The 25,774-nt window shown below is 36.8% G+C and overlaps 1 protein-coding gene across 4 annotated transcripts in view; it reads left to right on the plus strand.

Annotated features, from left to right (window-relative positions):
- Positions 1 to 25,774, plus strand: part of dtl (denticleless E3 ubiquitin protein ligase adapter) — a 33,092-nt gene that overhangs the window by 2,006 nt on the left and 5,312 nt on the right. The window contains exons 4-13 of one of the 4 annotated variants that reach the window (XR_015517435.1): positions 721 to 782; positions 889 to 1,009; positions 14,737 to 14,802; positions 14,880 to 14,980; positions 15,078 to 15,151; positions 20,826 to 20,929; positions 21,204 to 21,308; positions 21,680 to 21,792; positions 22,025 to 22,114; positions 22,216 to 22,386. Coding sequence is in view for 3 of the 4 variants with exons in the window: in NM_173241.1 (NP_775348.1) it covers positions 721 to 782; positions 889 to 1,009; positions 14,737 to 14,802; positions 14,880 to 14,980; positions 15,078 to 15,151; positions 20,826 to 20,929; positions 21,204 to 21,308; positions 21,680 to 21,792; positions 22,025 to 22,114; positions 22,216 to 22,354 (975 nt within the window). In the remaining variant the exon portion in view is untranslated. 4 annotated transcript variants of the gene reach the window in all.

Below are 25,774 nucleotides of genomic sequence, written 5' to 3' on the forward strand. Positions count from 1 at the left end.
CGTCAAAAAATGAATGGAAGTGAATGAGACCAGAAGTTTCAAGCCAAAAATATTCAAATGGCAGCGCCCGCTCATCGACGGAGAATAAGTTGAATAAGCGTATTTAAGTTGTACAGTTACATACGTATAATGCATTGTTCATAATAGTACATCATGATAATCCATATTAGCCCTTTTAAATTCTGTCAGATTGTGTGAATATAAAAGAAAGGTTAAGTAGGATAACGTTTTCTATTCTCTGAATAGAATAAGAGCAGAATAAGTATGTTTAATTTTTACACTCACACATATCTATATCTGTTTATGCATGCTGAATGAAGACGGAACATTATTTCACCTATATTTGACAATAATAATAATAATAATAATACATTATATTGCGCTTTTTTCAGCCCCAAAGCGCTAACAGGCATACAAGGCAAACAAAGCAGAACAATAAAAACAGTCAAAAAATAAAATAAAAAGACTGCAATAAAATATGAATGGCTCACTACAATAGGATTATAAAATAACAAAAATAATCTAGGTTAAAAGCAACGGTAAAAAGGTGACTCTTAAGAAGTTTCTTAAAACAATCCAGTGAAACGGCAATATCACAAGGTTATTTTAAATATTATAGTAGAAACTTCTTTTTGCATTGACAGTGATTTATACATGCACAAAATCACTTTTGTTAATTAAATTTTGGTGTTTCATTGATGTAAAACGTGTGTTTTCCAGAATGGCAGGCACATGATAATGCAGTTTTTGATATTGCCTGGGTTCCTGGAACCAATTGCTTAGTAAGTGTTGAATGATTTTTTTGTTTATAGACTTTTTCAGTGTGTAAGACATTTTGTTTTCTGTAGATTTATAAGTGTTGTCTTAAATGGGAATTGTCATTTGCAGGTAACTGCATCCGGTGACCAAACTGCTCGTCTGTGGGATGTTATTACTGGTGACCTGCTGGGAACATTTAAAGGACATCAATGCAGTCTCAAATCAGTAGCTTTTTACAAGCAAGAGAAAGGTAACAATAACACTTCAGCTACTTTTATAATAGCATACCAGTTTTTCTATATGTTAAATGCAAACATATGAATGAAATTTTCAATGTCTTTGATGCACTGCACTGATATTGTATTCTATGATATGATGCGCACATTATCTTGGTCAGTCTTTTTTTAACTGGTTTCTTATGGCTCGTTTCCACTGACTGGTACTGTACTGGTCGGTAAGGCTCACCTTTATCAGGTTTGCGTTGATATGCACCTTTATCAACTGTTAAAAGGGTTCCAATGGTACTCTTTTTGGTGGGTGTTATGTAAGACAAAGTTTCAGACGACGTCATCTTCGCTCGAGGAAATGTCTAAAGTAAAGCTGTACAGATCATTCACAAATCACATGAGAAGCACTTCTCACAAAACAGAAACACGCAAATACTTAAATGTTTATTACTAACTTTTCTAATAACATAGTTTAATTATAACTGCAGATCAATTATCAAAATAGCCTACTGTAATCTCTGCAATTATATAAAATAAATAAATAAATGCAACGTATATGAACACATACACACCCTTACAGTCTCCAATATGTCACCACTTACAGAAAAAAAAAAAACTCCCCAGCATACATTTAGTTCTTATTTTGGTTCCAAAACAACACAAAATATAGCCCACAGTCAGTGAAAATGCCTCATATGTGTCTTTAATCTTCAGCAGCACCTGTAGATAGCCTCTTGTTAGAGAGTAATTCCGTCATTCTGAATTCATAATAGTCCAAAAGTTGATGATAATAGTTAAAAATGGCAGTTTGTTCATGTTTTAGTTTTGCTCTTCTTGGCTTTGTGGCTGTTCATCAAGACGACAGCAAGGTTTGTTTGGGCTCGGGTCGACCATGGCTCGTTATTATATGTATATAATATTATGGTGTAATGCAGTGGTTCTCAAACTGTGGTACGCGTACCACTAGTGGTACGCGGGCTTCCTCCTAGTGGTACGCGGAGGAACCGCTGAATAATGAAAGAAACAATTAACACTTTTAATCCTTTAATGCCTAATATAACATCGATGTGATCAGCATTGGCTGTTTTGTGAAGCGTACGATCACAACGCTGTGCTTGGAGTGTTTATTTTAGTGCATTGTATCATAAGCTGCTATAAATCAGTTTCCGAAGTTTAAGAATTGATTCTGAAGCGTGATTTGACTGACATGAAAAGTAGCCAATCACAGTCGACCTTGTCTAGTTGCGTGAAACGTAAGGGCGGGACGAATGCTTTCTGTGTTGCAGAGACAGAAAAAACAACTTAAAAACAAATGTTTTGTTGGAATAATGCTTCTCGGATGTTTTCACTATCGAGATGTCTAGCGGAGTAATTAAACCGCGGACATATTTCCTGCCTTTTTGATGATCTACAAACACGTTTCGCTCTCCGACAGCGAGTCGACTCGCCTTTGACCTGTCACTCCTCTAAATACATTCTGAATGGCGGCGCGGGAATGAAGGTATTGCGCAATAACTCATTTCTACAAATGTGGCGAGTGCTTTATTTTAACACGAGAGCGCATTCATGTGCGCAAATCGCTAAAACAGATATGCGAGCTCTTAAATAGGCTTTTTTTTTTCAAATGAACTGCAAGTCCTTTCAGGATCGCCTGTGTGCTCAGATTGAATACAATCGCGATCTTTCCACTATTAAAGTAGACATTATTTATCTTTGTTCCTTGACTAAATTTAGTCAAAAGTATTCAAAGTAATCAAGTACTAAGAAATAGATTGATACATGATCGATGACAATGCTAATGGTCTTCTTATTTGGCTGTGTTGTGAAGTGAAACTTACTTTTAGCAAAGGTGTATTTTTTTCTTTTTTTTCTTTACGACAAATTAATTATGCTGGAAATGTTTCTGGATGAGGTATTTGTGTGATTTACACATTTAGCTGTATTCTGATCTGTCCTAAAGCATTACAGGTCAAAGCAATCCATTGTTACTTATTGTTTATTTATCAAAATTAACAATAAGGCTCTTAAAGCACTGCTTTGATAAATGTAGTGTTGTCATATTTTAAATACCTCAAGTAAAATTAAGTCATTTGTTTTATTTTTTTTTACTGACAGTGTACTTGTATTTTTTTTAAAGTTTCTATTTAAGATTAGCTTAAATGTAAAATAAAATCTACATGTGATGTACAGCTTTTTAAGAAACAAATTTGCCATATTGTAAAGAAAAATAGTGTAAAATATGTAAATAAAAGGCTAAATTTAAATCTTTTTACCATATACTTCAATTAAACCTTTCAAAGCTTGTAAATATCGTTTAAAAAATTGGCAAAAAGTGTCTCTATGGCCTTAAAGATTATTTGGTAGTTTTATCAGTGCTATTGAAAAAGATTAATTGTCACGAAAGGAAAAATCGACCATACTTTCTTTGTTAGTGCAATTTCCTATACATGTAGCTTTGGTATTTAAGCAATTAAACCATTCAATCAGGTTTCCACGTAAAAAAGTGATTTCATAATGAAAATCTGATTTTTTTTTTCAAAAGTAACCAACTAGTACTTTTTAAAAGAGTACTTTGTACTTTTACCTAATATTAATATTATTTACTAAAATTTGTGTTATTTTAGCTGTGTAATAGTATTTTTACTTGAGTACAAAAAAGATTTCTCAAGCATTTATTGCAGGTTCATTATATTATTAATAATATGATCAATAAATATTATTTTTTTATGTTTTTTATTTGTATCTATTCCTATGCAATGTTTTATGGGTTGCTGAGAATACTTTTCAGGTCTTCAATACATAGCATGTCAGTCTTGAAAAAAAATAATAGGTGCTGTAATTGATTTTTCATTAGGCTGTGCCTGTATGAACCCTGTCATATGTACATTTAACATATTTCAAGATTTGTCTGAAAGTGTAGGAATGTGACATATAGCCTATATTTATAAGGTCCGAGCAACATCTCCAGCTTTTGATGAATAGGCTACAATGAATACTTTAGATTTAAGTACAGCAGTTTTCTTTTTACTTTTTAAGAACAGCGCCATTTTTTAATGAACTTTTAAGAGCACATTTTAACAAAAACTTTTTTTTTTAATCTGCAAGCACAGTTAATGTTCAGACTATTTCAAATGTTTAAAATGAATGATAATAATACATATTCTTAATAATAGGAATTAATCTGTATCGTTTTTAAACTGTGCACACCTGTAGCTGCTTAATTTGGCCTACGACGCTATTTTTTAATACTGGTTAAAAAATAGCGTCGTAAGGTGGTACTTGGAGAGACAATTTTTTTCTAAGGTGGTACTTGGTGAAAAAAGTTTGAGAACCACTGGTGTAATGTATCGGCTGTGTTTGTAAAACATGCTGGTTCCTTTGTTTTCATTTTCACTAGCGAATGAAGTATCTCTGTAAACCAATAGTGTTCAGCTTCACGTCTTGCTCCGCCTCTTGGTACCCTTGGTACTCGTTGCAAAGGGTGCTGAAAAAGTGGTTCGGTTTAGTATGCCTTTTGACAGTGGAAACGACCATAAAAGTGTACCATACCACTCAGTGGAAACGAGCTATGAATGCAGCTCATGCTGTCAGTGATTATTTCAAATTACAAATGAAGTCCAATTACAAAATTAGTCTATTCAATTGCATTTTAGCTTAAGGTTGCAAAGTTAGATGTTTCCGAAAGTTTAAAACCGCACCAATACAATAATGTTTACACATAGTAGCATTGCTATCAGATAAAAAAGGTAATCTATTTTCCTTTATTATTGGAGTTATCCAAATTCTGTAAACCACTAGAATTTTAGTGGTCATTAGCTGCATTTCCACTATCGGGCCAGTGCGAGCCAGGGCTTTTAACCGGCCGGGCCAATCGCCCGGGAGGTTGAGTAATGAGGCCGATATCATGTTGCGTTTCCACTGTCGGGCTAGTAGGTCGCAGCGCGTCACGCAAACACCAGAACGCCCCCCGAATCAAACGTCACTTCAGCTGGAATCAGGTAGATAAAGCACACCATGGAATTATCACGAAACGAAACCATTAAAATGAAGACAACCGAAACAAACAAGTGACACGTTACTGTACAGCAGTACATTATATGTCTATATAAAAGGTGTATAACACACCTTTTAAACTTGACAAAAACTCTCGAAAACCCTTACTGTCTGCTGTGTTTTTAATATGGTGTAAAGATTATTATGCGTTATTGAAACATTAAGGGGGACGCAGCAAAGAACGTCACTATAAATTAAAACTTTAGTATTTTATGCAACAGCCTTACATTTAAAAGGGAAACATACGGGTGATCATACGCTAAAAGACCCCAGACTATAAGGCTAGATGTTTTCTTTGCCTTATTTTTATTTATTTATTTGTTTGTTTGCTTGGCGCATGTAGCCTCATGTGCGATCAGAAAACTGCCCGCCTCTCACTTTGCCCCGAAGCCCCAGCTGGCCCTCCTTGGCCCAAGGTATTCGGCAGGCCGAAAAAGGCCAGCCGCTGGCCCCAAGAAAGCCCCGCTTTGGCCCGATTAGGCCCCAGAAGTGACAGTGGAAACGCGACTGGCCTTGGCTCGCCCTGGCTCGCTTGCTTTAGGCGCGATAGTGGAAACGCGGCTATTCTAACTGTTTTTGTCTAACACGTCATATTGTCACATGTTTACATTCAAGCTTTTATTAACAAATTAGGATTAAGCTTTCAATGTCTGTTGGTGTATTTTATGAAGTAATTACCTTAAAAATCTTCAGAAATCTTATTGTGTTTTGTAACTTAAAAAAAAAAAAAGTTTGAAAGAAATGTTAGGACCTTTAGGAAAAGTCATGGTATTATAGATATGTGGGTTTATTTTTATATTATTTAATATAAAAAGGCGTTACAGTGGTGCAGTGGGTAGTACTGGGTCAGTTGGCGTTTCTGTGTGGAGTGTTATATAGGTAGGGATGCACTGATACCACTATTTTACAAACCGATATGGGTACGAGTATTTTAATTTGGGTACTCGCCGATGCAAAGTACCAATTCAGTTGTGTATTTGTTCTTTTATTTTATTTTTTGCCTATAACAAGGATGAACACAAAAATCTTTAACAGAACGCTGTTCCAAGCCAAAAATACAAATGCATTGTTGATAACCCTGCAAATCCATAGACCTTATCTGTTAACTATTAAGCATGGACATTTAAAGGATGAGTTATCCTTGTGCTTGCATGTGTTCACGACTTCACACATTATACAAAGTGTGTGCAGTGTACGTTACCTCATGGAGTCACTTTCATTGCATATTGGGTACGCATAAAACCTTTTTATATGCGATTCTTTCATTCAGGATTCCTGCCTTTGATCTGCAGGTCAGGTAATCAAAAAGTCGACTACTTGATGATGCTTAACTATGGTTGGGTCGTGGGTAGAAAAGATCAATAGCCATAAATAGCCTATAAAACGCATGCTTTCATTTTAAAAATCATGCGACCACCATCTCACAGTTTATTAATAAATAATATTATTTTATTAAAACCGAAGTGATTTAGCAATGCTGGACCATTGACGCGTGTGTGTGTGTGTGTGTGTGTGTGTGCAGGCGTGCGCGCGTGTGCGTGCGCGTGTGCATGTGTGCGTCTTTTATCACTGAAGCCACTCTCTCCCAAAACCAAAAGTTGTTTCCTCTGCCTGGCAATAGTTTGGCTTTTAATCAAATGAAAAGTTAATTTGTAACAAAAAAATGTAAATTAGTAAAGTAACTGCCATGTGCAGCCACATATCGAATCTGAGGTCTGATCTCATTTCTCTCTCACTGTCATGCAGACATCGATATAGACGCCACTCAAGTCAAGTTGCAAAACTGAGGCTGCATGGTACCAGTTGACAGGCAGAATAGCTTCTCTACTGAACAGCGCAGCATCGATGATGTAAGCATGCCCAGGCCCGATTGTAGTGTGATTGCGGGCCGTCTGGGAGTCAATGGAGGTCGTACAAGATTGGGGTTATATGAGCAGAACGTTTGGTATGAGTGAGTATTCTAGCCACAGAGTTTTGAATATACTGTAATCTGGAGATGAGGCTGGCAGGCAGACCAATGAAATGAGCATTACAGTAGTCAATTCGTGAGGAGACAAATGTATGGATGACAGTCTCAGAATCCTTGCTACTGATCAAGGGACACAGTTAGGAAATGCGACGTAAATGAAAATATGCGGATTTAATAACCGATTTAATGTGAGACTGAAAAGAGAGTGTGGAGTCGAAGATGACACAATTTTTTAACAGAAGAAGATGTTTTAATGTGCTTGCCAGCAATATCACAGGAGAAACTGGTGGAAATATTGCTGGTAAGTGCTTAGGTGCCAAAAAATCATGTCAATTTTGTCAATGTTGAGTTTCAGAGAATAGGTCTACAAACAGAGTAAAGTTGAAAATCGTCTGCATAAAAATTATAGTTTAGACCATGACGTTGTAAAATCAGACCAAGTGGAATTAGGTATATTGTGAACAATAGTGTGCCTAGAACAGACCCCTGGGAACACTTCGCTTCAGTAGGACAGTAGGGGACTGAAAATCCGTAACAGAGATGAAGAAATGTCTATCTGAGAAATATGAAGAAAACCAAGAGAGAGCAGTACCAGAAATACACATATCAGAGAGGTGTGAGATAAGTAAATCATTAGAGGCTGTATCAAAGGCAGAGCTGAGATCGAGTTGCAGTAATATAGTAATCTAGGCAAGGAGCCAGAATCACCAGAAAGCAGTACTTTCCAGTAATTTCGATATGAAAGATAGATTATAAATTGGAAGATAATTAGATAGGACAGAGGGGTCAAAGTTGGGTTTCTTAAGCACAGGTGTGACGGCAGCAGTTTTTAGTGGCAGAGAAAATTAAACATTCAATTCAATTCAGCTTTATTTGTATAGCGCTTTTACAATGTAGATTGTGTCAAAGCAGCTTCACATAAATGGTCATAGTAACTGGAACAGTGTGGTTCAGGTTTTAGTGTTTAAGTTCAGTTCAGTTTAGCTCAGTTCAGTGTGATTTAATCATTACTGAGAGTTCAAACACTGAAGAGCAAATTCATCGATGCGTAGCTCTACCAATCCTGAACCATGCGAGCCAGTGGCGACAGCGGAGAGGGAAAAAAAACTTCACCTGATGGGAGTGAAGAAAAAAAACCTTGAGAGAACCAGACTCAGTTGGGCACGACCATTTTAATTTCTCCGCTGGCCAAGTCTTGTGCAGAGCTTCATTCGCCATGGATTAAGGCTGGAAAATGGCCTCAGCGAAGACTCGTCTGTCCCTGGAGTGTCGCTGGAATCAGACTCATGTTCTCCACTCCCCACAACCATCAGCGCAGCAGCAGCTCAGGAAATGGCCTGGTCCTGGATATGGAATCCTTGGGATCATCTCGTCGCTGGTCTTGGATCCAATCAGTGACTCTGCATAATCTGAGGACCTCGGGATGAGTATCCCCAGGTCAAAATAGAGAATAAAGAAAATAATTAGCGTAGCTGCTGTTCAAAGTGTATATAAACAAGATGCAGAAGCCTGTGTAAGAAATGCATTGATAAAGTGAGAGATGACAGGGGAGATACCCAAGTGCCAAAGTTATAAGAGAGAGGTAGGAGCAGGATCAAGGTGACATGATGACAAGCTAGATTTCAGTATTAGCTTAGAGACAGAATCAGGGGTCGTCAGTGAAAAGCAAGACAGACTGACTGGAAAGATGGATGGCTGAGCTCTGTATCAGTAGAGAAGAACTGGTGGACAGCATTAGTCTTATCGAGCAGATAATCCAAAAAGGAACAGCAAAACTCAGTTGAGGCTAAGGCATTTTGAGGTGGGGGGTTAGTAAGTTTATTTATTGTATTAAATTATGATTTTGGCCTATTGCTTGATTTATTAATTGTAGCAGAGACAAATTTAGAGCGAGCTGAGGTGAGAGCAGATTTATATGATTTAAGATGATCTTGAAAAAGCCAAATAATCACCAGTAAGACCGGAACAGTAAGATCTCCTATAGAGATGTTGAAGTTGTCTACCAGTGGCCTTGAGGGTACGGAGCTCAAGGGTATACCAAGGAGAAGAGTAAGTTGTAGGGGCATATCTGGTCTTTGTAGGAGCATGCTGCTGCAGGACTTCAGAAATTATAGAGTGATAGTTAGATAGTATCATAGATGGGGAAGAGATATTAATGGCATCAGAGAGGTTCGAAGAGACAATAGGGGCTCTATTTTGACGGTCCATGCGCAAAGCGCAAAATGCAGGGCGCAAATGCTTTCAGGGAGAGTGAGTTGTAGGGACATATCTGGTCTTTGTAGGAGCATGCTGCTGCAGGACTTCAGAAATTATAGAGTGATAGTTAAATAGTATCATAGATGGGGAAGAGAAATTAATGGCATCAGAGAGGTTCGAAGAGACAATAGGGGCTCAATTTTGACAGTCCATGCGCAAAGCGCAAAATGCAGGGCGCAAATGCTTTCAGGGCGTGTCAGGACGTGTTTTTGCTAATTAAAGGATGGGAAATATGCCTTCTACGGTCTAAAAGGGTTGAGTTTATTTTTTTATTGAGTTATATGTGTGTTTTGAGAATAAACCAATTAGAGTCTCATCTCCCATTCCCTTTAAGAGTCAGCTGCGTCACGCCAAGAGCGCAATCGCTATTTACAGGACGTAAAGTAAGTCTAAGTGGAAAAAATGAGTATTTCACAAGCAAACAGTTAACAGTTTTTTAACAGAAAACTGTTAAACAGAGCATCTACTGCATGAGAATGAGAGATAATGGATCATTTTCGCTCTTGGATAGGGAAACCTTTACGCACAGACATCAATTAGTCTATAAATATATACTTTTGTTTGTTAAGCGCAAATATTCGTTTCAAAACTATTTCTAAATTCAGTTCTAATTTCTAGCAAACGAGTAAATGAATAATAATAGCAAAATGTGCTCAAAAACCTGAGTTATATCCTAAAATACATGCTTTGCCCCATATGGTCTAAAACCTGACAGGTGGGCAAATCTAAGCTTGTTTTTAATAAAACTAATATACATTTGGATATAATAAATAATACTGCTAAAAATAATAACATTACACAAAAGCAAATTGTTATGAATGAACTGAAAAAGCCTCCAGAGATGAAGAAGACATAAAAGCAGTGGTTTTTCATATTTATGTAGGCTAGAAAATAATATGTTTTGTAATATTTTAATCCTTTATATTTATATTCTATATCTATTCTTATTACATCCTATATATATCCTTAATATTTACATTTTTTCATATATAAAGATATTTGCCTATTGCTCTCTTGTGCGTATTAAGCAGTGCGTAAGCGAGTTTAGACCGGGTTAGTTTTGGTCTAATGAAAAATCTATTATAGTTTCTCAAAATAGCAACGCGCCAGCAGTGTGCCTCAGAACGCCTTCCTTTTTAGACCAGATCGCCTATGGGCGCACAAATGAGCGCTAATGCATTTGCTATTTAAACAGCGTAGCGCAACACCTCAAAACGACTCTTGCGCCAAGCTTAAACTACCAAATGACTACTGCATCACACCTTGCGCCACACTGCGCCGGGTGTATGATAGGGCCCTAGAAGTAGAAAATGACAGTGTCAATAGCTTTCAGATTGTGGTATTAGATAGCAGTCTTAGGGCATTTAGAATGGAAAGGAAGATTTGAGGCCTGTGCACACAGAGACGTTTTTTTGCTCGCGTTTTCCTTCAACGTTTAACGCCTCGTGGCTACATAAAGGCCGTCAATGTGATTGTGCACACCAACGTTCAAAACGGCAGGCGCAAAAGCGTCATTTTAAAAAAAACGCCTCATGCTTGTTTTTTTTTGTTTTGACGCACGACGTCAAAACCTTCTCCACCAATCAGATTGCCACTTTTGTTCATGTGCACAGAGCTGCTGAAGTTACCATAAACAGCATTTGGAGACGCTCAAGCACAAAACTGTCAATGCGAGCGCACTTTGAAGAAGATGCCCAGAGGCGATATGAATGTGGAGCTGCTTATTGCTCTGTGAACAATAATCATTTCTTCATCACTAGAGCAGGAGCTGCTGCTTGAACCATCCATGCTTGTTCAAGTCACCAGTAAATTTAGCAACAAGCGTGTGAACTTCCACTCCTCCACTTCTTCTGTGTTATAAGCGGGTGTCAGAAGCTTATAGTTGTGAAGCGCCATCTAACGTCAAAAGAGTGATTTAGCATACTCTTCTGCTTGACGCCAGTGAAAAGCGTTTGGGTTTGAACACTGAAAAACGTCTCGTAAAACGCTGCCAATAAACGCAAACTAAAAACGTCCCAGTGTGTAGGAGCCTTAAGGCTAAAGTAAAAAAGTTTATGATCAGAAATGCCAGTTTCAGAAGCAAAAATGGAAGTGATATCCCCCTTTGATGTACATATTAGATCAAGGGTGTGAACACGGGTATGGGTAAGAAAGCAGACGTGTTGAGTCAGATTAAAACATTCAAAAACAGACAGTAACTGGGTGGTGTTAGAGCAGGCAGTATCACCATGAATATTGAAGTCAAAGTGCTGGAGGAAAGGGGATGACAATGAGCAAGCCAGGGTTAGCAGTTCACTTGAGTTCAGAAAAAAAAAAAAAACTGGACAAAGCTTTTGGAGGACGGCAGTGCAAGATAATTGTGAGACAGTCAGCTTTGATAACCATATATTCAAATGAGTTGGTGCTGTGAAAGTCTAGTTGTTTTAGTCGAATATCATCCCAATAAATGACGGCAAGACCACCCCCTTTGCCATGCAGTTTGGGACGGGCAAAATACTTGCAACCATCGGGAGCAAGAAGATTTAACTGGAGAAAATCAGCGGGGGCTTGCCAGGTTTCGGTGAGAAGGAAATGTCAAGCTCATTGTCAATTATGATTTCATTAAGATAAGAGTCTTTGTCCGATATTGACCGACAGTTCAGAAGCGCAAAGTGACAATGTACGGAATTCAGATTAACGGTATGATGCTGGTTAAGAGTGGGATAAATTAGTGAACGATGAAGAATAGTATGGTCGGCAGGCAGTTGTCTGTATGTGGACGGTCTATGATCAGTCCAGATCATATTTCATATTCGGTTTAGCCTATTTTTCAGTAACCTACAGATTCGTTAATAATGTATTTTATAAACTAATTGTTTATAAGGACTAAGCTATTGCTATATAATAAATTAGGCTAATTAATACATGAAGACATTGAACTCTGGTAGGAAAACACATCACATCCATGTAATGAAGTACTGTTGAGTGGTATCGGTGCGTGGTATCGGCCTTTCATGTCCGATACAAGTATGAGTATTTTATGTATTTTTATAACTATTACCCAATACTCGATACTGGTATCGGTGCATCCCTAGGTATAGGTGAATTGCATAAATTAAATTAACAGTAGTTTATGTGTGTGAATTAGTGTGTATGGGTGTTTCCCAGTGTTGGGTTGCAGCTGAAAGGGCCTCCCCTGCGTTAAACATATGCTGGATGAGTTGGCAGTTCATTCAGCTGTGGCGACCCCTGAAAAATAAAAGGACTTACCCATAAATGAAACGAATGAGATAAAAACAACAAAATCAAAATGACTGCTATTGTTGTTCTAATGTTAATTGAAATAAATTGCCTTGAAATATTTTTGGAAAATGTAATTAAAAAATAAGTCAAGACAAAATATCACTAATTAGGAGTTTTACTGTTTTAAGATGTAATAATTTTTCAAATTTGTCAAGGTAAGTGTATGCAAAGTAGAGTTTTTTTTTTAAATCACTGAATAAATAATGAATGAATTAATGGAAAACTAACAACGTAAGAGTAAAAGCTAATATGAAATGTTAATGTCGATGTAAAACATATGTTTATTTTGATAGGGCATACTATGCTTTGGGTGAACAATTAATCCGAGTTTGTTAATCCACTGAAAAAAAAAAAAGTTTGCTTGGATAATCTTCAATTGAAGTTCGACCATTTGCTTATGCGTTTCGACGGCAGTCCTTCTCTGTCAGTTTGATGCTTTCGCTACAATATTTTTTAGCCATGCCCTCTATTATGATTAGTTTAATACTAGGTACTGATGCGCAAAATGCGACTCCCACCCCATAATATTCAATTTCCGTTAAGGCTGATTTATACTTCTGCGTCAAGCGCACACATATGCTACGGTGCAGTCTACGCATCTACGCTTATCGGCATAACCCACGCCGCATGCAAAGCGCGTAGCTGTGCATTCATAATTCTGCGTGCTGTTTCTGTTGCTCTACAATAACACTTCCAAAACTCTAGTTGGCAATGAGGTTTTTATGTTCCTCTGTGTCGAGCTTCTTTGCTGGTGTTTTTTTTTTTTTTGAACACTTCCTTAATGTACAAGTGGTTCAAACTCTTTTTGAGGCTGGAACTGGCAGACGTGCAACAACTTTAACAATGAGGTAATGACAAAAAAACGGTTTCAATACGGAGCTCCTTTATGGGACTCAACACTTGTAAACAATCGCTCCATAGGGCTCACGCGGCTTTCGGTCCCGCTCACACTCTTCAGCCCTACCAAGCCGACCAATCACAGAGTTTGTGCTACACATCGTTGCGATGATTACAGTATGGTTAGGGTCTGTATGGGTCACCTTTATCAGGCTTGCGTTTCCACCACAAAGGGTACCTTTGTTCATGATTAAGGTTGTTAAACACTTTTGCTCCTGTGTTTTGCCGGGTTTCTCCTTTTTTCCCGCGCTTTACTCTCGCGCTTGTCCTTTTCTTTCTAATTGGATCAGATGATGGAGACACTTCAACAATCACGTACACGTTATTATCATCAGCTCAAGAAGTTCGTTATATCAAATATAGACGCCATCGCGCACTCCCGGAAGAAAACGAATACCGCTCGCACTTTTAGACGGGCTCGTAAAGCAACAACATTACACGGCAGATTTTGTTCTTCTATGCATTGTGTCTGTTCATCAAGACGACACAGTTTGTTTGAGCTCGGGTCATCCATGGCTCTTTATTTTATGCATATGGTATATCCATGTAATCTCTCAGCTGCGTATTAGAACATGGCGAATCCTTTGTTTACATTCTGTCTAGCTCCACGAGCTTGTGACGTATCTCTGTAACCAATCAGCGTTCGGCTGTGCGTGTAGCTCCACCTTTGGTCCCCTTTCTCGTTTTTGTTACCCTTTTGAAAGGGTGCCGAAAAAGTGGTTCGGTTTGGTTTGGTACGCTTATTGACAGTGTAAACGGCCATAAAAGCGTACCAAACCGTACCGTTCCACTCAGTGGAAACGAGCCATTACTCTATTGGAGATATCAGTGTCAGAATGATTAAAAAAAACACTAAAATATTTACAACAGTATATTTTCATGTGGCTGTCTGAAATCTAAAAGTAGATCTGGGAGCGGATATCGCAGTCTCTGTTATTTTTTTACCTTGCACTTTTTGGGAACATTTGGTATTCATTTGTTTTGGATATGCATTTTCACATTCTAATTCCAGTGCTTTATTATTAAATTAATAAAATGACTATTTAAATAAAATGTTCTTAAGAATAAAATATCATGTGTTCTTTAGAAGAGTACTTGCATTGTGAGGTTATTTTATTGTCATTCTGGGATAATATAATGAGTGGCATAAAATGGCCTTAAACTGACAATAATACCATTTATCGCAATTTTATTTTGGTGCAATAGATCGTACAACAAAAAAATAGATATCTTGACAGGCCTATTGTTGTGTGTATATTTTTGTTTCTAGACTTTATTTTTTCTTTTATACAGCAGTATTTAGCACTGGAGGCAGAGATGGAAACATAATGATTTGGGATACAAGATGCAGTAAAAAAGGTACTTTATTTTTGTAAAATTATAATCATGTCAATAATGACTGCTGAAGCTAACCACAATATTTTTACCCATCCCAGATGGTTTCTACAGGCAAGTAAAGCAGATCAGTGGTGCTCATATGAAACCTGAAAGATTCACTCCTCAAACAAAGAAGAGACGTGGTATGGCGCCCCCTGTGGTGAGTCAGTTGATACAATTTATTTGCAGCTGTTTTTTGAAAGGCACATACTAAAGGAAGTAACATTAATATACTTTTTTCTTTTTTGACATTTCAGGATTCCCAACAAGGTGTGACAGTGGTTTTGTTTTGCGATGAGACCAAACTCATCTCCTCAGGGGCAGTTGATGGGTGAGTACATCATGAATTATGCTATTTGAATAAAATGCAATTTCAACACAGAATATTAGGTCACTTGAAAATTTTCGATTTCTCAGCATGTACTATTTACATTTCTTTCTTTGAGTGACAAAATAATAATAATAAATGATTAACATTTACAGGGTTTTGTGCATGTAAATGAAGGTGCTATATTCGTATGTACTTTTATATGAAAGAATAGCATTATAAATAAGCAAAAAGTGATGTTTATATTCACTTTTCACCCAGAAAATGACAAATGTGCAGAATAATGGATGTTATTTGGATCTTATGAATAAATTGTTCATATGCAGAAGTAAAGTTAGTAGAATTCATGAAGTAATAACGAGGGAGTTCATAGCAGTTATCATTCCGGCTGTCTACATCCACCCTCAAGCCAGCACAGAGCAGGCGCTCAGAGAACTGTATGGGAGCATAAGCGAGCAGGAAACCGCACACCCAGAGGCAGCGTTTGTTGTTACAGGGGACTTTAACAATGCCAATCTCAGAAAAATCACTCCAAAATACTATGAACATATCACCACAAATACGCGTGTTGACTGGATTTTGGATGATTGCTATTCCCCGTTCCGGGAGGCACACAAATCCCTCCCTTGCCCACCGTTTGGCAAATCAGATCACTCTTCTGTTCTTGCCTGCTTACAGGCCGAAACTGAAACTGGAACCACCCACCCTCAGAACGTTTTAGAGCTGGACGGACCAATCGGATTCCATATTTCAAGACTGTTTGATTAGGGCTGCACCATTTGGGAAAAATATCACATTGAGATTATTAAGGTAAAAATTGCGATTTGCGATTACGATACGATAAACAAGTGGTATGACTCAACTTGCTTGTTATTAAGAACAATGCACACACAGATTACTAATAATGCTGAAATTTTTATTGTTCAACTGAAATACAGTATACAGTGCAATCTAGCAACAACTAGAAATTAACAATGTTTTCAAATTAAAACAAAGTTGTACAAAATTAAATAATATTAACATCTTTACATTACTGAAATAAATTACATTAAATACATTTTAAAATAAAATAAAAAAATCTAATGTACAGATAAATAAAACAAATACCCATTTTTAAAAATATTTTTACATTACTACTCTTGGCTTTTATCGCCATGCATTCAATCTCTGTGCTGCTTCAGGTGCTGATATAAATTTGTCGTGTTGCCACGTGATGTAGCAATTTTAGTTTGGCAAATATTGCACTTTACCTCTTTCTGCTCAGTGTCCGATATCCTGAAGCCAAAATATCACCAAATTACAGAGATAGCATTTTTTCTGGGCACAAGTTCAGTGTTGGTCTGTTCTGTATACATTTTCTTCATTCTCCACATTGCGTGTGGTCACGTGACCACAAGCACAGCGTGAAGCAGCGCAGGTTTTTTCGGCGTCCAAGTTAACAGAGCTTTCATACCGCACGCAACAGCAGCGCGTCATAAGTGAGGCGTGATTGTCACTGAAGCAGCAGTGGCGCGATAGATTTGGCGCTGAGTCTATTTTTTCCATGCTGCTCACGCTCAGTTAAAGTGACAGTGCATTGATAACGACCAAAACACATTGAATGACAGAAAAAAGTTGCAATTTTACCCAATAAATGCATTAATGAAATCAACTGACTTGTATATAGTCAATCAAATGAACTTAAATTATTAAAAACTGCAACAAACATTTAGGCCCGAACTACAAAACCAAATGTAAAAAAATGTAGTATCAGTTTTGCTTAAGTTGCATGCTATTGTTTCAGGAGAGAGGGAATAGAATATTTACGGGAGTTGTAGTCCATAGCGAAGTGTGTTGTGGGTAGTTTAGTTCGACACGCATGCTGGATGATGTAAGCTCGCTGTGTGGTGTGCAACTGAAGCAGAGGAAGAAAGTTTTATTCGGCTTTTTTTATCTTTACTCAAGTTAAAAAGTATATAAGTAAGAAATAAGTAAAATAATTGCATGCATTAATTACTTTTGTCCGTCTCATCCTTTGCACGAGCTGTTACTCTGCTGCTGGATGTTACTGAAGCGGAGAAAGTAACACTAGTTTGATCATACATAAATATCATTATAACTATTTTGTATAAATATTATTATAACTAGGCCTAAATCATCCTGACAATCAAAAACCAAATGACATGATATCACAGGCAGGCCTGGCCCTAACCAATTTGGCACCTTAGACAAGATTTCAGGTGGTGCCCCGTCACATCGCAGTAAATTCCACAGCTAGTGTATAGTCATAAGAAACTAAATCGCTTTTTGATCTATTACTACAAGCTGGAAAAACATCTGATAAATATGCCAATGCAATTAACTTTATTGCTGAATAGATTCAATATTTACACATTTGCTGGAGGAAGGAATGATGGGGGTAGTTACATTACTGTTGCTATTTTCCATAACGTCTATGCCCTTCCATAACATTAGCTGACATTAAAACTTACAGATAGCACTATAGCTATTTATTGGCTGGCAATCTGTCAACGTTGGGATGTAAAAAATATGGGACAACAAATTGCTTCAAATGATATACATAGCAAACATTAGAAAATATTGCCAATAAAATAAAGCTATAAAATCTTTGATTGTATTTGTATATTGATTAAAGTTACTACAGTTATTTAGTGAAGAGCAGCAAATGAATCTCTCATTATTTTGTTTCATAACAGAGGTGTTCATGTGAGAATGCACAGATCTATAATGAAGCATTCGACTACTTTAGTAACTGTTTGTGCTCATTTAAGAAAACATTAGTTGTGTTTAAAGTACCTATGCAGCGGGCCTTAGTGCAGATAATTTTTTTTAAAGGTGTATTTGTATATATAGAGAGATATATGTAACTACATAGAATAGACAGAGATGGATGGATCTCTGCAGCAGCTGCCGAAGAGCTGCGCACTGCAGACGCAGCTAGTGTGAAAGGCAAACGCCTGCGTGCTGCTTTTGCTCTACAAACGCGCTGCTCACGCACTGCTTTCGCTTTTGTTTGTTTAATATAATCACAAGATTTGCTGTAATGTAATCGCATAGGCTGACATTGCGATTGTGATATGATTAATCGTGCAGCACTAGTTTTGATCATGTGGACTGAGATATGTTCCGAGCAATATGCATCAACGACATTGAAGTGTACTCAGACACCGTCACATGCTTCATCAGGAAATGCATAGAAGACTTGGTCCCAACAAAAACTGTCCGTATCTACCCCAACCAAAAACCATGGATCAGTGGCTAAGTTCAAACAGCCCTATTAGTGGGAACATCCGCCTATAAATTCAGAAATGCTGAGGAACAAAAACAAGCAAATTACAACCTCAGGAAAAACATCGAAGCAGCAAAACGTCAATACACAGACAAGGTAGAGTGTCAATTTAACACCAATAATGCAATGAGCATGTGGCAGGGACTTAATTGCATCACGTACTTTAAAAGTAACAATCCCGCCACTGTAAACATTGCTGCGTCTTTCCCTGACGAGCTCAACTCGTTCTACACCAACTTTGAAGCCCAGGTCAGCGCGCGCTCCTGCGACCAAAATCGCCAGCACACTCTCTGTTTCTGTAGCGGACATAAGGAGATCTTTCAGTCGCGTGAACATCCGGAAGCTCTTGGCCCAGATGGCATCCCTGGACGTGTACTTAAAGCATGCACACACCAGCTAGCGGGGGTTTTCACGGATATCTTAAATCTCTCGCTCTCTCGGTCTTTGGTTCCCCCATGCTTTAAGACAGCTACTGTTGTGCCCATACCGAAATCAGCTAAAAACAACAAGCTTGAATGACTGGCGTCCAGTTGCTTTGACACCCATCTTCAGCAAGTGCTTTGAGAAGCTGATTAAAAAGCACATCTGCTCTGTACTGCCTGCTCACTCTGACCCTCTGCAATTTGCATACAGGTATAATCTCTCAACTGATGATGCAATTGCTTTCACTTTGCACACTGCTCTTTCTTACCTGGAAAACAAAAACACATATGTGGAATGCTGTTTGTGGACTACAGCTCAGCATTCAACACCATTCAACACCTGCCAATCTGGTGGTGAAGGTCCAGGATCTAGGTCTACACAGCTGTCTTTGCAATTGGATCCTGGACTTCCTGTCAAGCAGACGCTAGAATGAACAACATTACATCATCCACCTTAATCTTCAACACTGGTGCTCCACAAGGCTGTGTTCTCAGCCCACTCCTATACTCCCTTTACACACATGACTGTACAGCCAAACACAGCTCCAACGTCATCGTTAAATGTGCTAATGACACAACGGTGGTCCTAATCACCGATAATGTGACAAACTACAGAGAGGAGGTGCACACTCTGACACAGTGGTGTTAGGAAAACTCACTCAACATCAGCAAAACCTAGAAGCTGGTGGTGGATTTCAGGAGAGAGAAGAGAGAACACCCCCCCCATCACCATCAACGGGAAACCAGTGGAGATAGTCAGCCCTTTCAAGTTTCTCGGAGTACACATCGCTGAGGATTTGACATGGACTGCTCAAACAGACGCTATTCTGAGGAAGGCACAACAACGCCTCTTCTTCCTCAGGTGGTTCAGGAGGTTTGGAATGAGCCCCCACATCCTCCGCTCGTTCTACACCTGCACGGGGAGAGCATCCTGTCTGGCTGTATCACCACCTGGTATGGAAATAGCACCAGCAGCAATCGCAAAGCCCTACATAGGATTGTGCGAACTGCTGGACGCGTAGTAGGAGGCGAGCTTCCCTCCTCCAGGACATCTTCACCAGGTGTTGCATGAGGAAAGCCAAGAGAATTATCAGCGACTCCAGCCACCTAAGCCATACACTTTTTTTCTCTGCTACCCTCAAGCAGACGGTTCCGCAGCATCCGGTCACGCACTAGCCGGCTGAAGGAAAGTTTCTTCTTTCAGGCTGATGAACACTTAAGACAGCCCACACAGACTTTTCCATACCCCTTACTGCACACCATCAATATGTAGTTTGCACTGCACTTTAACTAATCCATACTTGAAACAATACTGAATACAACTATGTGAACACCTATTCATTGTACATATCGGTATAACAAATTAATTTATTAATTTTTTTTTTTTTTTTTGAGGAGCATGCTGTTGAATTTAGCACTTTTGTGTATTTGCACTGTCTGTCTTTTGCACTGTAATTTTTTTTTGCACTGTCTGTTAATTGCACTATCGTTGAATTTGCACTGTATTGTGTACTGTCTGGGGCCAGCACCTTTTCACTCATCATAGCACACGTGCTGCTGATGATGTGACAATAAAAGTGATTTGATTTAATGCAAAACCTTGCATAACAAATCTGGTAGTTTCACATAAACTGAGTATTTCCAGGTGGTCTCTTATTTCTTACCATAGCTGTATATAAATCACAATCTAATTGCTTGTCTTATAAATTATTGGCATGTGACTACTTTTTTTTATAAAAATGGCACAAGCTATGTTTGAGTTGGCCATAGTTCATTGTTTCACTCTGTCATTATATTAAAGTCATCATGATACAGAAGTTAAGATGGTCCTTTTTTTCCCTTTTTACGAAAGGGTACCAAAAGGTGTTATGATCTGTGTGTTAGTCTAGCTGTAGAAATGCATCCTGTATTGTGCTAAACTGTACCGCTCTTGAAAATGGGTAATAACATTCTGACCTTGTCTTAGGATCATTAAAATGTGGGATTTGCGGAGGAACTATACTGCATACCACCAGAACCCCCTGCCTCTACAGGCCTATCCTTACCCAGGGTCCTGCACGCGCAAACTAGGTACACATCTCATAGCCCACTGTTACTAATGAGAATTCATATTATCAAATAAAAATCTTATATTGTTTTATTTATTTAATTAATATTTTTTTTTATTTATTGGAACTCTTATCTTTTTATTGTTTTTTTATTATAGAAAAGTGATTTCTATAAAATGTCATAAATTGTATCTATTTTTTGCTATGACATAGCCAGAGAAGCTGAGATGGCAATAATCTCTCTCTGTAGTATTATTGCTAATTTTCCTTTTCATGATCCTGTTTTTCTTCTGCAGGTTATTCTGGTCTTTCACTGGACTACACTGGATCTAGACTCTTCTCTAACTGCACAGATGACAATATCTACATGTTTAATATCAGTGGGCTGAAAACCACTCCAGGTACATATGAATTGTAATAAGTGTTCAGTTTGTTTGTTTTTAAGTGTAAATTGTTATTTTTTATTTTTTTAACTAATCAGTTTTTATCTGGAGTGTGGGATAGTGTTATGATGATATCATAGTTGTTTTAATGATGTGTGAGCAAACATAGAATTTCTCAAAGTCTAAAGAGTACAATATAAAAGCACTAATTTCAGCAGGTCGGAATTGATTTCTTTTTTCAAAATATGATAACTTTAATTTATTATGCACTTAAGACTGTTTTTTTTTTTTTTTTTTTTACTTCTATTGTTTCGTTGGTATAAAAAATCCCCAAAATAATTGAATTATGTAGGTGAAGCATGTTTCTGAACTAATTCTCTTTTTCACAGTCGCTGTGTTCAGTGGTCACAGTAACTCCTCATTTTACGTGAAGTCCACTGTGAGTCCAGATGACCAGTTCCTGGCTAGTGGATCCAGTGATCATAACGTTTACATATGGAAGGTCAGGAGTTCTCCATGCACTCACCCGCAAAATTCCCTCATTCTCAAATATATTTCTCAAAAATATATATATACATTTTCAAGAAGAGCTATTCAAATGATTCATTTGATTTTGTTACAAAGTAAGCTCCCCATCCCTCCAGTAACATACAGCCCCAGATCTAGATGTAAAAGTAGAAGATCAGAAGTTATGTAGCAACGGTGACACATGATTTTGTTTACTTTTGATCCAGATTTCAGATCCAAAACAAGCTCCCATGATGCTTCAGGGCCACAGCCAAGAGGTCACATCCGTGGCCTGGTGTCCTACCGATTTCACCAAGGCTAGTATCTGTAATTGCGGCAAACAAATAAATACTGGTTAAGAATTGTGCACAGCCTCTAAAGGCTTATATTAGTTTAAAACTCATAACTCTTCCTGCAGATTGCATCCTGCTCTGATGATAACACTGTTAGGATCTGGCGTCTTAACCGCAAACCAGAAGGAGAAAACTCAACAATCCAAGATGGAAACCTTGTAGGCTGGACGATTCGTAAAGTCCAGTCACCAAACAGAACACCTGGTAGAGTTCTCTTCTCTTTAAAATCTGGTTTAGTGTTTTTGTATTTTAAAGATCACATTCCTGTGTGCTGAATGTTCAGCTTCACTGCCGTAGTTTTTAGTGTCACACAATCCTTTAGCAATCATGCTTATATGTCAACTTGCTGCTTTAGTCGTTATTGCTAATGATTTACTATTGATGTTAATATTAATTTGCTGCTTGTTTGTGCTGCTTGTTTGTGAAAGGGATCTGGATTCTTTGAACAAATTTTAAAAAGGCATTTGTTTGAAATAGAGAGCTTTTATAAAATTATAAATGTATTTTGCACCAATCATCATTTTATTGGGATAGTATTAATTTCATATTTTTATTACAAAAATGTTACTATTTAATATATTTATTGACGGCAAAAAATTAAATAGTAAAAACTGATCCTAATATGAATCATTCAATGCAAATACAGTATAAATATGATTTAATTGTTTATTTAATTTGCTAAAAACATTGTTTTTCTACAGAGGTATGTATAGAGATTATTTAATTTCTATAGATCTCTACAGAGATAGTCTTCCTCAATTTAAATGAAAATTAAATACATTTCCTACAAATACAGTTGGTGAGAGTTATAGTTTTAATATATATATATATATATATATATATATATATATAGATAGATATATATATATATATATATATATATATATATATATATATATATATATATATGTATATATATATATATATATATATATATATATATATATATATATATATATATATATATATATATATATATATATATATATATATATGTATATGTATATATGTATATATATATATATATGTATATATGTATATATATAGATATATATATGTATATATATATATATATATATATATATATATATATATATATATATGTATATATGTATATATATAGATATATATATGTATATATATATATATATATATATATATATATATATATATATATATATATATATATATATATAGATATATATATAGATATATAGATACTTTTAATTGATTCACAAAAGTAATTGCTTAAACTCTGAAGTTAAAAAATAGGTAGTGCTGGACGATTTGGCCTAAATTCAAATTATCGATTAATTAGACTTTATAATTTAATTATGGTTAATGAATGACAATTTTATTCATTTTATTTTTTAGGCCACATAGTTCACTGAAAAGTAAACCTGGGCTTTAATTTTCTTTTTATTTTTTTTATTTTTTTTTTTTGATTAATTTGAATTTACGTTTTGACGACGATTTAATTTTATATTAAATTGAAAAATCGAATTATTTTAATATTTTTTGTTTTTTTTTGTTTTTTTATATAAAAATATTTGATACATCATAATGGCACCAATGCGCTTTGGTTCACTTTCTGTATGAAGCAGGTCGCACACCAGAAGCGCCGCGCAGCGCCATGGATTTTAGAATTCTAAACATAAGTTTCTATAAACAAACCGGCGCCGCCCAGCCACGATTCAGGACGCAGTTCATATTTTAGCCGTGCCACAGATCGCCATCTGATTAGTTTCATGTTAAGTATCATGCAAATGTGCGCGTCTTGTGTGTGATACTTTAAACTGTCATGTGCGCGCCGTGTCGCGTCGCTTCTGGTGTGCAACCTGCTTGACTGTCTGTCTGTCTGAATTTCACTCATGGTAGTGATGGACTGGACAGCCTAATTCAACCTAAAGCATGAAGTTGTGGGCAAGCATCGCAGAGTTAGTGCAAATACAACGAATACAAGCATTTAAGTGTCTTCAGTTGTGTATTTTTCTTTTATTAATACCTTTGCATGAAACATGCTCTGGTCCACTCTCTCACGCTTCTCCAGCACTTCCTGAAGAGGGGATTTACATTCAGACTAGTGCAACAAGTGTAATCCTACATGACATCACGCTTTACTTAGTCACGTCTGTGTGGATTGCTAAGACATTCCCTCATCAAGTCGTTAAACTCAATCTCCCAACATGTATGAAGGATGTAAAAACCAGCTATGTAAAAAACTGTGCCGATCTTAGTTCAAACCGCGCTGATCTTAGTTTGGTTTGAACACGAGCAGAGGTGAGCAGCCGTAGCAGTAAAAGTGAAAGTACCCGCCCTCATGACGCCATTTAGTGGACCTAGTTGAAAACCAGACAGATCAGGCAGCATAATACAGAGAGTGGTACAAAGCGCATCAAATGATCGATATTTAAAAGGGGGGAAAAAATAGATTAAATATATTATTTTATATTAGACACACATCTGGTGCTTTTTATTTGCTCCTGCTATACGTTCACAACTTCACACATTGGGTTAAATTAGGCTTTACAGTTCAGTCCTTTACTTCCACTGTATCTTTTTAAGAAAAAGGCAGCAGCATTACAACCTGTCATTCAATCAGAAGCAAAAAGTCAAAGTCGAGCTGACAGCCAATCTTTCCTAGGCTCAACAAAACTTGCAAATAATACCTTTGTATTCCTGCAACTGCAATATTTACACATTTTTTATTTAAATCTTCTGCAACAATATTTAACTCGTGAATTTGTTTTACATTTATTTACACCTTGTTGACCAATTTATGTATGGCATGGCCATTAAAAATACAATGTTCTTTAATGGGATGGATTTTCAAGTTACTTATAAAGACAATGTTTCTTCAGTCATGTTGTTATAATGTTTTAAGTTGACTAGTTACACAATAAAAAAAAAATTGAAATCGTGAATCGGTCAAACTTTATTAAAAAAATTAAGATTTTTTGTTTTTTTTTGTTTTTGCCATATCGCTCAGCCCTACTGACAAGTTTTGTTCAGTAATTATGCTTGCATATTACCAGTGAAAGATTTTTGAGTAAAGGTTGCATTATTGATTTTAAAATAATAGAAGGCAATCTTCTTGCTGTAAGGCGACAGTGCTAATCACTGAGCCACCACACCGTCTCTGTATAATTATTTATTGAACATCAATGCTAAACGACTGAAATTAGAACACACATTGCCTAAAACCAACAGTTACTTTTTTCTTATAAAAAAGTGAAAATAACTAACTTTTAATATAGATTTTATTTTCAGTGTTTTTTCATACTAAAAGTAGAAAATTAGCAGTATCTCTTTTAAAAAAAAATAAATATTGTATATCCTGTAAATAATATTTTATGCAGTGCATTTCTTGCAACTTCTATAAACAATTTTAATATAAATTATAATTTAAATGTAATGGAAAATATGCCATTTCAAAGCATCTCTGGCGCAGCTTACAATCATAATTAATGTAGTGAAAAGTAAGACTAAAGAATAGGTCCATCGTCCTACTTAATCAGAGATTAAATGTGGTTAAAAAGTGGCCACAAAAGTATAAATAAAGGCTTAACATAGGAGGTTCACGTGACTCCACATGCGGAAGGGAAAGTAATTGAAAAAGATTGA

Source organism: Danio rerio, chromosome 20 (genome assembly GCF_052040795.2).
Source record: "Danio rerio strain M-AB ecotype USA chromosome 20, GRCz13ab, whole genome shotgun sequence".
NCBI classification, from domain to species: Eukaryota; Metazoa; Chordata; class Actinopteri; order Cypriniformes; family Danionidae; genus Danio; species Danio rerio.